Source organism: Mytilus californianus, unplaced genomic scaffold (assembly GCF_021869535.1).
Source record: "Mytilus californianus isolate M0D057914Y unplaced genomic scaffold, xbMytCali1.0.p SCAF_56, whole genome shotgun sequence".
NCBI classification, from domain to species: Eukaryota; Metazoa; Mollusca; class Bivalvia; order Mytilida; family Mytilidae; genus Mytilus; species Mytilus californianus.
In genome coordinates this window covers 1,011,256-1,025,520 of record NW_026262708.1, presented here as the reverse complement: position 1 = coordinate 1,025,520, position 14,265 = coordinate 1,011,256, and the positions used below count along the sequence as shown (strand labels likewise).

The following is a 14,265-nucleotide window of genomic DNA, read 5'->3' as shown; positions in this document are numbered from 1 at the left end:
AGTAAGCAATTATAGGTTAATAATTGCCTTCAACAGGGAAAGACGTCTTGGCTCACACAACAGAAAGCTATCAAGGCAAAAATATCAGTGTTAAACAATGCAAACAGGAAAACCAAGAGTCTCATCTATATATAAAATGAGAAATAAAAAAATACCTATTACAGCCATCGGACTTAAAGTGTAGGTAAAACCAAACTATTTGATTAGCTTCCATGCTACATGAACCACAAAGTCATTATTAGCTCATGTACACCTTCCAAATATGGAATGAGTCTTGCATGTGGATTCTAAATAGGTAAAACTGTAGTACAATGTTTATGTTTACACTTTTTTATTGGTTCTCTGGCTGACTAGACTCCGCCAAAAGGAGGTATTAATCCGAGCTAGTAATGACTTCACGGTTCAGCTAGCAAAGAAACTACTGTAGATACTCGCTTATAAGTCAATCTGCCTATAAGTCGGATGCCCTTTTCAGTTTGAAAATCTGAGGATTCAGGCTTGACCCGCCTATAAGTCGGTCTGAATTGAGGTTATTTATTTTAAGCAGCAAACAGTAATTTATCGTCGGTAAATCAAGTTTTGAGTATTTGTCTGTAACTGTAGTTACACACAGAAATAGTGAACTGATAAAATAAGTTCTTTCAGAATTTCACTGATGTCTGCTCTAATTTTGGACACCTTTCTTGATTGAAGTAAGTGAAATGAATGCAATAAATTTGTTTAAAATTGAATTTATTTTTGTAATTTGGATTAATCTTTGCTGGTCCTTCCCCCTCCTCCAGCTCTCTCGGGGGCATATTTTAAAAACTTCCCAATATCTTCCTTTACTTTAGTTTCTGTGATCTCAGGATACACCATCATTACGCATCCTGTAAACACATATACATCATGGTAAGTCTTAAAATATGTATACTTCAAATCAATTATTGTGAACAGTGTCATTTGCCAAAACTTTGCACACTCAATAAAATATAAATAACACAACAAGTACTTTGCTGAAAATGGAGGGTTGATGCAAATAAAGCTTACTGTAAGGCTTCTAGTGAAGTTTAGAATTAGTTGGTAAAAAAAAACATACATTGAGTAAAATAAATGAAAAATATCATTGTTTATAATTTATATTCCTTGCAATAAATTTATAACAATTTCTAGATAGAAATATGCCACCAGGCTGAAACCATTTTGTTGAAATTTCAATTTGTTTCTATACAGGTCACATTCAAAGCACCCATCAAGTCCCTAAGAGCCTGAAATTGCTAACCCTTCTATCATCACATACTTATTTACACTTATTTATCAAAAATAAGAAGCCCAAATTACAATTCAAATAATATTCCTTGGAGTTTGTAAGTAAGCTTGCAACTAATTTCATTTTTGATTGATATCAATGCTAAAAAAATCCTGTTCAACAACATAAACTAATTACTTGAATAAAGTGAATATTTTTTTATTTTCTCTTTAATTTATATATAAAATAATCAAATTATATCAAAAAGATAATATAAAATATATATATAAATGCTAGATAATAGATCATCTTTACAAAACTTTTACCTTCCATGGTGGCAATTTTTAATTTTGAATTGGCACCTGTTCAAAGTCTAGTTTCAATCCATTGAATGCATGGTTTTTTTAAAGTTTTTTTTCAAAAGTTCAGCAAATCAAAATGTCTATAAATTAATAATGTTGTCATGTTTATTGATTTATCAAAGCTTACCTGAGATCACCTTGTAAAGCTTTGTTTTTAGGAAAGCTATCTTATTCTTTTTCCCTTTTAGGTTCATTCTTGCCATGACAATGTTTGACATCATTCTGGAACACAAAATATAAATCTGATACAATATGACCACTTAATTTCAACCTAGTTCATTTTCTTAGGATTGAAGTTTAAATATTTGAATACAGGTTTCTACTGCTAATAAAAACAAGTGGACACAGATGAGTGTGGATAGTATTATGCATTATAAGAGTATTGCATAAAACTATGAGTTAACTCACTAAGGATACCCCCATCCCGTTATGCCACATATTGTGATATTTAAATTAAGTAATTGCAATTTCTCCCTTGAAAAAAATCAGATCAGAAATATCCTCCATCATGCACATCTTCGGGTTGTGTACAACAACTGTGTAAAGTTTCATCAATATTGATTAATTTGTTAGTAGTTGTGCTTACAAGACTTGTTGCCATTTATTGCAATATTAACTAAGTAAAATCAATTATCTCCCTTGAAATTCTGACAAGAAATATTTATCATATATATCCCCTAAATTTTGTTTTTTCAGGGTATAAAAAAAACAAAATTTGCATACATATTAAAAGTGAATATGCAGTTTCAATATCTAAATACATTAAAATAAAATACCCAGTATAACATTTTTTCTTCAACCTGGTTACAAAATATGTCAAAATAAAAGACAATTAAGGAAGTGCAATTGACCATTCTATTGAAAGGTTGATATTTCTTTCTTTTCAATATTAACTAAACTTGCTAAGCTCATACATAACAAATGCCGGTTAAGGGGCAAATTGAAGTTCAAAGTAATATGAATTTAAACAAGTGAATTATTCAGTTTCAATTGAGTAATACATTTAGAGAATTTATTAGCTCATTATGACAAAATGTAAACCAAACTGACTGCTAATAGCGAAATATTATTTTAAAATTCCACATAAATGTTTGCAAAAAAAAATCATTTAATTTTTATAAACTCCAAAGCTAGTGCCCCTTAAACACAATGAATTACTTTTTCAACTGGCATTAACAGAATTATTTAATCTTTTCGACAGACTTTTGTAAATAAATTGTAGTCTCTTTCAACTTACCATGTCATGGCTTTCTTCATTAGGTCACTGCTTCCAGCACCTCCAATTCTTCTCAAATATTCTGTCTATAAACAAAAATGGTTTTTGTATACTTGTATGCATTGACTGAAATTAACAATGACCCTTCAAAACAACAAATGTGTCTGTGAGAAATTAAAATTCTTTATGTGCTTATTTTTCCGAAAAATTATCATTGTTAATATGTATCACTTTCCTGTGCAAAGCATAATTTTCATCTGAAACTAATAAAAACAAATAAAATAATTTAAAGGAGAATCATAGTAAAAATGTCTAGTTTCAAAAGAATCATTATCAAGCATGTATTTTGATTATTATTTTTAAATATTATATGTCAGAACAAAACATTATATTTATAAAAAAACATAAACTGTAATATAAAACTAACCAATCTTGTCTGCTGAGCTACATCATCCAAGGCATTTTCCAATTCAAAAAATTCTTCTAAGGTTTCCGCCCTTTCAAGTTCACAGTGTGTCTGTGCAGTTGTGGCACACTGATTTTTTTTCAGCAGGTCTCTTGTTTCTGTTAGTAAAAACAATACTCTTCTCTGGAAACCTAAAATGATAAAACCAATCTATGATTAATGCAACATTACAATGCCTTGTCTTAAATACCCAGTATATTCAATACATATATATAGTAAGGGTGTAAATGTGACATGTATTATATGTAAACAAGAATGTGTCCATAGTACAGGGATGCCCCACTCGCACTATCATTTTCTATGTTCAGTGGACCGTGAAATTGGGGTCAAAACCCTTATTTGGCATTTAAATTAAAAATATATCATAGGGAACATGTGTACAAAGTTTCAAGTTGATTGGACTTCAACTTCATCAAAAACTACCTTGACCAAAAACTTTAACCTGACACAGGACAGACAGATGAACAGACAAACGGACGCACAGACTAGAAAACATAATGCCCCTCTACTATCGTAGGTGGGGCATAAAAACAATTTCTATGCAGAAAGCTCTCATAAGAAAAAAATTAGTATTTTCAAAACCTTTCCTTAATAAATATCAAAATAAAACTGAAACATCTAGGGTTAACCAACAATTGAAGTAGTAGTTGTGTGGTGCAGGTAAATATCAAAATAGTAAGGCATGTTGAAGGTATTTCCTAGTGTTTGATTCAAAATTTTGTGTGATATCATTTTGAAATGCAGATGTAAATTTACACTTACGTTCATCAGACATTGGAAATGTCTCTGAATTGTTACTCGTCTTTCTGCCAGATGGTATATTTTTTGCAGCTGGTGTTGAAGTATTTTCCCTGACATGAGACCTTGAGCTTATGTTGCTGCTGAATGACTGCCAATCCTCTAGTGGTGATCTAGACCTTGCTCTGTTGTTGTTGGTAGAAACTCTCTGTGGTTGAGATTGTGAGCTTGGCAGTAGATAATCCTCAAGAGGTGAGGAAGATCTAGACCCTTGACTGTTCCCTGTTGAATGTGACCTATCTTCACTAGATTTTGATTTCTGAGTATGGAGACTATGTGAGGATCTTTTTTTCAATTCTTGTAATATCTCCTCTATTGAAGGTATTGTGGATTTTTGAGTTGTGTTTGACGGTTTTCTTTGTGATGGATTCTGTGTTGTTGGTGATCTTGTTGTGGACTTGGACGAATAGGAATAAATAGATTTTAGTTTTGAAAAAATATCTGTCGGCGGTGAATAGCTTCTTGATCTAGATCTCCATGTCTGATTGTTTGATGGAGATCTAGATCTTGACCTCTGAGATAATGGTGGGGATCTTGATCATGATCTGGACCTCTGTGTGATAAGTGGTGATCGAGATATTGACTTCTGACGAAATGGTGGTGATTCTTGCCTGGTAGATGGTCTTGTTGTGGACTTCAATGTATTTGTAGACTTCAATTTTTTTGATGGCGATCTAGACTCTCTGTGGTTAGAAGTCTGACTGGAACTCAATTTTTTTGATGGCGATCTAGAATCTCTGTGGTTAGAAGTCTGACTGGAACTCTTCTTCTCTGTAACTATGGAATTAAAAAGAAGGCAAACAATTATTTCTTTTTCCATTTAAAGCAATCATATAACAAAAGCACATAAAAAAGACAACAGGAACAGTTTACGTCATAAATAACATTTTCTATTAAAATTCATCGAAACATGCCTTTTTCTCCTAAAAAGCAGCCTTCACAAAAAAAATTTTAAGATTATTTCCTGCTCCGAGGTTGCCACTAGTCCTATGAACCATACTAGTAAATATTGATTTGGACTAGTACCAATTTCCAAAATTTAATATAGGCATATAGGGACAAATTTTGATATTTAGATTTCGTACAAGTAGATGAAAAAGTTTTTGGCACAGACTGTGATAATATAAGGCAACACCAAACAGTAGTTTTTTAAAGGTGGCCCCGTATGGATACAAACATGTACAGTGAAACCTGACTAAACCGAACCCTGACTAAACCGAAAACCTGTCTAAAACAAACTTGTTCTGAAGACCAATCATATCACATTTTATGCATTATGAACCTGATTAAACCGAATACCTGCCAAAACCGAACAACATATCAAGTCCCAAAGAGGTTCGGTTTAGTCAGGTTTCACTGTACCCTTAAAATGGTTTATTCAACAGGCTTATTCTACTAAAGGGCCACCAATTTATTTTTGGTAAACAGAAGTAATTTTGATTGAAAATTTAACAACTTCATATTTATTGATACCCAGATTTAGTTTTCATAAAGATAATTTGAAAGCAATGGACTCATTAGACAGCATACTTCCACAAAAAAGAAAACACAATCCTCTAGGCATCATTTTGAATAATCTATTCATTTAATAATACACCTTTTTTATCTCTGGTGGCAACCAATATTTCACAGGAGTTAACAAAAAAATTTAGTTCAATGTATATTTTAATTAAAGCTATTTATCAAACTCACCCAATTCTTTGCACTGTGCGTTTCTTTCAATTAACTTTGTGGGAGGCTTCGGCATTGATGAAGATTTTTCTGAAATTAAGTGAATAACTTAAATTATGCTTAAAATAACATCTTGTATGGTGTGTTATTCTTTGTTGAATTGACATTAAAGGATCTTGTACATGCATGTATCATAATTACAAATGTATAACTCTGTGACACAATTTAAGAAATGAAACCATACACTAAAGTTACACACATAACTACGATAGACAGTCATCAAACTTCAAATCAAATGCTTTAGACAATGATATGACAAAACCACAATTATACTGCTAGTTAAAATTAGTAAAACAGAAACCCTTGAACTGATTAAGATAACCTTGATTTTTCAATGGCTCAAGTCTCGTAAGTTTGCATGTCATGAAAGTCTAGATTTTAATTTAAAAAGCATTTTTCTTCAAACTATAACATTACTCAAGCATACATGTATACGTATATATGTACTTATAACATTTAAAGTCTTTAACTTTAACAAATATATAATCATGCACAAATTTTAAGCTGATTTTGTTTTCCTTACCTTGGTTTCTTGGAACAGTAGCTTGACTTTCACCCTTATCCTTATTTTTTCCATTTTTAGATGCTCCAACTACAATAAAAGCAGTTTTACAATGTGGTACATTTTAAATTAAACAGAAAAAAACAGGGTTCAACATTAACTTTTCTCACAACTACTTGTTAGATAGAGCAAAAAACTTGTCTGAATATTATTTATAACATTGATTTAAAGCAGCTATTTGTTGACATAAAATAATAAATTAGGTAAAAACAAATGAATAGCGAGAGAGTATTTTTTGTACCTGATTTATCAGTAGCTTTTGTGCCTTCTTCATTACCAATTTCTGAAATATATAGAAAATATGGTAAAATTATTTATAGGCAAAAAAAAAAACCTGGCAAAATGTTTAGGGACATCGGCTGAAATAAATGGAGTCCAAAGGTCAGCAAAACATTTTTTGTGTGATCTGCAATACAGGAAATAGCCTTTAATCTGGTTCAAAAATTGATCCAGTATTGCATTTATATCCTCTTTGAGAAAGAATGATCATATTGATCCTTATTGTTATATATATAGCAGCATCCATATATTGATTTACAGCTCCAGCACTTTTAATATGTCTGATACTTAAAGTACACAAAATAAATTGGACTGACAAACACATTCTCAGCAAATGGCAGACAACTGGAAATTAAAACTAATTTATAACATCATAAGTTGAAATAATATCTTATCAATGAATAAATAATTGATGGACTTCTTAGAATGAGACACATAATTTTGCTCAGAAGAAAAACATTATTTTTTTCTCTATTAGTTAATACGTATCAATATAAATACTGGAATTGTTTTTATTGTTCAAAAGATATTATTTGATTTATGGCGACATCTATTGGTAGAAATTTATACCTGTAATAAAGTCTTGGAACACTTTTTTCTTAAGTATCCTTTTTTTCCCATGATCACTATCAGCTTCATCAGGAGATAATTCAGCTGTAGTGGTAAAGTCATAATCTTCACATTCTTTTCTTTTGTCTGTAAATTTATCAAAATATAAAGTTCAACATTTTTTAATACATAAAATTTTCCAGAAATAACCAAATGTTTAGATCAAAATAATTACAATAACTAGTAAAGAGTGCACCCATCGTTTAAAACAATTTTTTTTGCATATATAAATAGTTTGTTAGTTGTGTATTTTTTTCTATTTTGCTTCGAGTGGATCAATCCTCATGGTCTGGTATACATAAGGGTTTCCAGGCCTGCTCAAGCCCAACTCTGGGTACAGGTTTTCAAATTGGTGGTCTTGGGTTGTTTTATTTTGGTAGAGTTGTTGTCTTTTTGACATATTCCCTGTTTACATTCTTTATTCTAATATGGTTTAAATTGAAGTAGACGAACAGAAAAAAGGAAATACTTTTTTTAATGGTCCTTTCAAACATTCTGATTAAAATGTAGTGTTGGTACTTTCAGATTTATAATTGACTACTAAAATAAAAGTACATGTATAACAGTTTTTGAAAGTTTAAGGTCTACAGAAGCCACTCAATCAACACCTTAATCAGCATTGTAAAATTTTAAACAGATTAAAAAAGGACAAGAGCTTTCAGAATTGTGTTTATTTGCAAATTTGGTATATATATATGCATGATATAAATAAAATAAATTTATACTTACTAGATTTAAACTTGATTTTTACCAACTCAAACTTCATCCAGTTGTCACTTGGTTTTTTCATCTCTTTCATTAACCTTTTTACATTGGTGCCAGGTGGCCACATGATGTGTTTCTCTCCAATCCAAGAGAGTGGTAAAGTTCCCTCCTCCTCTTCACCCTGCTCCTTCCAAACAGCCAACGCCCATGTTGCTTCACTATTTTCCTATGAAAAAGTTGTAATATATGAATTAACAATAATATTGTAACCTAATGCTACAACATGCGTGAAAATGTACCATGATGCTTCATGCACTAATTTATCATGCCTGAGGATGCACAAAATTAAAATTATCACATTTTATAACATGAATTTTATTATATTTTGTTCTTTTATAGAGGGTGTTTTTCCAACTCTCTAATGTACCTTAAATGCATTAAAAAATGTTTAATATTTCACAAAAGGAATTTAGGCCCATTCTAGTATTAAAACATTCTATGTTTTACATTCAATAAACCTCTAACATGCATTTTGTAGTATTAACTTGTAAATCTATTTACACAATTACACATTAGCTTAAAATATGAATGTGTATATGTTATTGAATCTTTACCTAATGTCTCTCAATACCATGCAACATAGGCATCAACAGGTACCCTCCTTCATATGGCAAGCAAACAACTTTTCTTTCAATGTCAGCTTCTTCCACCATTTGCCTTGAAGCATATCTTTCTATGTTTTTAGCAACAGCAATGTTAATCAATTTGGAATCACATGGCTCCTTGAAAAATTGTTCAGTATATTGTGGCTTTAATATATCACAAACATATTTTTTTCCTGGGCGTCGTTCTCTGACAAAGGCGAAATTCTGATTCCAGAGAAGAAAACAACCATCCTTTTTTTTCATGGATACATACATAAAGGTCTTACTATGAATACGACGAATATTAGACTTTTCTGCCTCTGTCAATCGCTTGACTACTTGCACAATAGGGTTTTGTCCATTTTTAACCTTCTTTTTAATCTGGTGTAAATAATTTTCAAACTGAAATGCACTCAAATCGTTGAGTGATGTATCATAGTTTTTTACGTCATCAGTAACATGGACCAATGCATGAACATTATAGGAAACAAATGTATTTCCATATAGAGTTGTGGCATTCTTCACAAAATATGTCATAAGTTCTTGGGCATAATCCAAGTAGGCATTTCTGGTTTCTTTAATTGAGTCTAAAAGAATGCTTAAGGCCACGGTCAATGTTAAAAAATGGTTGTACATAGCCCTAGAAAGAACAGACTTCAGCACTTAGGGCCCACTGTACAAGACAAACTCTGAATTCTGTTGCTTTCCATTTGTCCAATTCAAGAGAACGTGGCTGTCTAGCAAACTCCCTTGGCATTTTCCCACGGAGGTTTTTTAGTTTGTCTGATATCAATTTAAGTTGTTGTTGTGACAACTTGCACTCCCTTGGACCTTGCTTCAGGAACATAAGAATCCTCTTCACTACACCTAGACAAACTAAATGCATGTAGTCAAGTGGGAAGGTATTTATGCAAAACAGTCCTGCATCTATTAATGGTGAGCGTGATGTTTGATGGTTGCTGTATAGGCATGCTCTAAATTCCTCCTCAGTTCGCAATGGAGGACTGTTATCAGATGAATTAAAAACAACACGGCCATTCCACTCACCCCTAATGGTACATCTTTCACAGCTGTAGTAACCATTGTGACCTACAGTACATTTTATGAAGGACCTGGCTGGAGCATCACATATAAAAGCATTTAATTTGACGGTGTATAAAATTTCATTAAAAGTTATTCCATGCGTTTTTAAATTTTCCAACTCTCCTAAAAAATCTGACACAGAATTTGGCTTGGAATTTCCACAGTATAAAGCCATTTTTGACAAACTGCATGATTTAAAAGTGGGATACCATCAATGTTAAAATCTAACAACAGCTCATTATTTCTTGTAAAATGTCTTGCGTTTTGAGTCAAAATTTTTAAAATACCACTTTCAATTCCTAAATATATATAGTCACCTCCACATTTTTTATTTATATCGATATGTCGAGGAGTTTTTAACAGTGTTCTAGAATCCTTTGGAACGCGGTGTCCATATTTTCTAAAGATAAATAACAAAGAATTTAAGCCATCTCTTGATGTTTTGTTCTCAGTGGCCCATTCAGCTAAATCTTTACAAAGATCATTATTATCAGAATCAGATTGTTCATCTTCACTTGATACTCGGCTACTTCCAGAACTATCATTTTCACTACTCTGTTCTTCTTCACTACTTATTTCTTCATCATTACTGCTTTCGACATTATCACTACTCGCTTCATTTTCATTGTTGCCATATTCATGATTAATATTAATGTTACTGCTCTGACTTTCAGACAATTCATGCATTCTATCTGAACCTTCTTGTACAGCTGATACATGGCTTGACACACTTTCCTCATCATCACTTAGGCAAGCCAAGTTTTCTACCTCAGTGTTATACATTCTCCATCTTCTAAGATATGAGCGTTGTAAAAGGTTTGAATTTTGTTACATGCATATGTTTATACATGTTATATGTTGTGTTAAAATTCCTGAAAGTTGATCATGCATTTCGTTTGCCCTTTAATATAAATATGATAATCCTTTAGGCTAGACTTTTTATTGTTTTTCAACGACATAAGCCTACCCTAAGTTTTGGAAAACCAAAATAAAATAGACTTTGTCAACTTTTATTTTTACTTTCCCTCCTACCTGCCTACCCTCTATGTTAAGAACCAGAAAAAAATAATCTTGAATGAGAACCGTTAGTTATTTTGCAGGTTTTTTTTTCTAATCATAATTAATTGTATTTTCATTTTTGGAACCAACTGAGCACAACTTTTGACTTTTATTTCTATTTCGCCCAAAATTTTCTCTCTTAACAAATAATAAAAAAAGTCTGGCCTTAATTAAGTCTGAAAATTATCTATTTAATTTTAATAATTGTTTCGTTGTGACATAATGTTCAGTGGCGGATCCAGAGGGGGGAGGGGTTCCGCACCCCCCCTTTATTTTGGCCGATCAATGCATTTGTATCGGGACATATATTTTGCACCCCCCCCCCCTTTTGAAAATTCCTGCATCCGCCCCTGATGTTTCATAGATTAGGCAAAACAAAATAGGGTATACATGTAGGCTGGGCAGAAATTTTAAAATTAATATTCTTTTTTATCAAGTTTCAGATTGATATTAGTATATATAACTGACAATTCTAAGTTTATTCTTGATAAAACCATTTTGATTGATTGATTGATTGTTGGTTGCTTAACGTCCAGTGGCAAATATTTCATGCATATTCAGGACGAGAACAAGTTCACAATAAATACAATAGGTAGGTTCTGTAAAAGATTAAGGGATTAAGGTCGGAGAAATTTAGACTGCCACGGGAAATGAGGGTATATTGGATAGGGACAGAAATTTAGCCTTGCAACAGGTCACCTACGGACCCCTCAATGAGTTTTTGCAAGGGTTCTTAACGTGCAAAGAGCGTGGCACTCTCTTTACACGAGGCATCGGATTTAACGTCCCCATTCTGACCGGACGTGGCTGCAAATTTGTACATCCCGCACAGCCAAACGGACGCCCCACTTTAGCACGGGTTTTACTGCCGGTCGGAGGAAGACCAATGGTGACCATACTTCTATTCCCCAGTCACCCTTGGGGGGAAAACCATTTTGAAGATATGCTCACATTTATTTTGTCTCTTATAGATCCACACAATGATAATTTTCCAGCAGCATTTAAAATTTACAATAAAATGAAGGGGGCTTTTGGGTACATTTTTAAGACTTGGGTAACCATTTTAATTTTGACTAATATGTGGACAATTGTTGTTATTAAAGGATGACTTTATAACATATTATTTTTTATATAGTTTCCTCAGAGATTTTCTTGGTTTTCTATACTCTGGCTTCAATCATAAAAGTTTCCAAAAAATACAGCAATCAAACAAAAAACTTGATATAAAAAATGGCCCATGAGGCTCTGCTGCATGCATGCATTTAGGTTTACATGCATAAGAATAGAAAACAGTGATTCTGAAGTAAAATATATAAGAGAACATAGTTTCCATGTTCCCCACGTTGCAAACAATTCATGTATCAAATGTTACAAATACAGATGGCATCACTCTTTTTTAAAAAGTCAAATGGCAACCATTTTAGAATTGTTAGAGATATTGCTGATATTATTCTATATAGAATTTGTTTTATAAAATTCTTGAAAATTTTCTATTAAAAAAAGTGATTGGTACCAAATTTTGAAGTTGTCAGAGTCGTGTGAATTGTTGATATAAACCTATGACATAAGTTTCATAAAATTCTGGAAAGAATTGTACAAGTAACTATAAACAAGAGGCTCTCAAGAGCCTGAATCGCTCACCTTAAATTATTTATTTTAATCTTTCATCAATGATTATTTTGGCTTTTTAATTTATATAAATATATTCTTTAATCTGGTCATATCTTCTTCAAAAGCAAAACAATGCATTTTACCCCTATGTTCTATTTTAGCCAATACAGGCTATGTTTCTTGACGTACAAGGAAATAAATATAAAATTTATACTAAATACTCTGAAACTCGTTTGGCTGAAATTTATTCAGCAGTTTCAAAGGAGAAGATTTTTTAAAGTAAGCTAACAAGTAAAAGAAATTTAAGTAAAATATCTTTAAGTTTTAAGGGCAATAAATCCTTATAAGGTCAATTGACAATTTTGGTATTATTGACTTATTAGTAGATCTTATTTTGCTTAACAGTTTTACTGTTTACAGTTTCTCTTTATCTATAATAATATTCAAGATAGTGATCAAAAACTGCAAAATTTCCTTAAAATAACCCCTATGTTCTATTTATAGCTATGGCGGTCATGTTTGTCAATTGATCAAAACTTATACAATTTATAAAATAGATACTCTAAGGAACATTATATTAAAGTTCCATATATATATAGCCTAGTTTGTTTATTCTATGGGGTCAAATATTTCAAAATCCTCAATAAACATGATTGTGACAAAAACATGTGACATGCATTCTCATGCAACATGCCAAATAGCAGTTATCTCCTCCCTGTAGGCTCCTCTGCAAAATGGATTCATCTCTGAAATTGAGAAACCATCACAGATGAATTTCTCTCTGCGAGTGCTATATTTTTATAATTGATTTAATTTAATACATGTATTTAATTTACAGACTTTTATTATTGATAAGATATCAACATCCAACGCTGAGTGAAGCCATGTTTTTCGGTTTTATAATTTAATGCTTAAAAAAAGTAATTTTATAAACTCACAGGTAGATCTCTTCCATTTCCTTCTGCCATCCTATTTTATAATGGTATATCCAGACTACTTATAATCAAATAATTAACAGACTATAAAACCTGTAATGAAACAGTGAAAATAGTTATACATTTTTTAATCATTTATTGCTAATTTCAATGTCAGTTAGCTATATAGTTGGTAAAAAAATTTAAATAAAATTCAAACCTTTGGGTAAAAATTTACATAAATTTATAAACTGTCGATTATATATCCCTCTTAGGAGACCAAAATATCTTTTCTTGACATCTATCTGACCATGCTACATGTAGCTCCTGGAGACATTTTGTATACAATGCATAACTTCAAAGCATATACAGGTACACATGATGGTGACATCTGTAACTAAGTGTGCACCAGCCCCTATTTGTAGTTACTTATTATTTCAAACTGCCAGGATTTGAAAAAGTGTCACTTGTTGTTAAAAGCAAAATACCAAAATAATGAAACCACACCCATTAGTACATTTTTACCTTCTAAAAAAGGTTAAGAATGGCCATCTGAGACAGACACCAACCTTGTGAGGACCTTGCCACCCATCATCATGAGACAGACAAAAGTAAATAGTGTATTCACTACTTCTGTCAATTACAAGTGCATGGATACAATAATGATGAATCTGACTAAATATATACAATTAACATGAATTAAATACATGTACAATAAATCTTCGATTAAGAGTCTAATTGGCACTCATACCCCATCTTCTTTTGTTCAATTTATATTATTTACATGAATTTTAAAACAGTATTTGTTCACTCAATTTTATTTGAAGTTGCCAAGATATACAAAAGCATCACTCGCTACTAAAAATAAAATACTAAGATTACCACTACTGCTATTTTGTAAGAATCAAAAAGGAAAATCAACCCAGGTTTCCATATAACATGGTGTATACACTTACAATGTACATTATTTCACTGCATTGAGTCTTGGACATGATGGA

At 31.8% G+C, this 14,265-nt stretch overlaps 2 protein-coding genes across 2 annotated transcripts; both read right to left on the bottom strand.

The window, feature by feature from the left end:
• Positions 1-725: 725 nt before the first annotated feature.
• On the bottom strand, positions 726-1,811 carry LOC127703924 (uncharacterized). The gene is made up of 2 exons (XM_052207970.1): positions 1,718-1,811; positions 726-1,028 (listed from the first exon to the last, which is right to left on the bottom strand). The coding sequence occupies exons 1-2, from the start codon at positions 1,809-1,811 to the stop codon at positions 751-753; spliced, it is 372 nt and encodes a 123-aa protein (XP_052063930.1). The 3' UTR covers positions 726-750.
• Positions 1,812-4,608: 2,797 nt separating this feature from the next.
• On the bottom strand, positions 4,609-13,355 carry LOC127703923 (muscle M-line assembly protein unc-89-like). The gene is made up of 7 exons (XM_052207969.1): positions 13,292-13,355; positions 7,981-8,182; positions 7,213-7,338; positions 6,605-6,646; positions 6,325-6,393; positions 5,763-5,831; positions 4,609-4,847 (listed from the first exon to the last, which is right to left on the bottom strand). The coding sequence occupies exons 1-7, from the start codon at positions 13,319-13,321 to the stop codon at positions 4,609-4,611; spliced, it is 777 nt and encodes a 258-aa protein (XP_052063929.1). The 5' UTR covers positions 13,322-13,355.
• Positions 13,356-14,265: the final 910 nt, after the last annotated feature.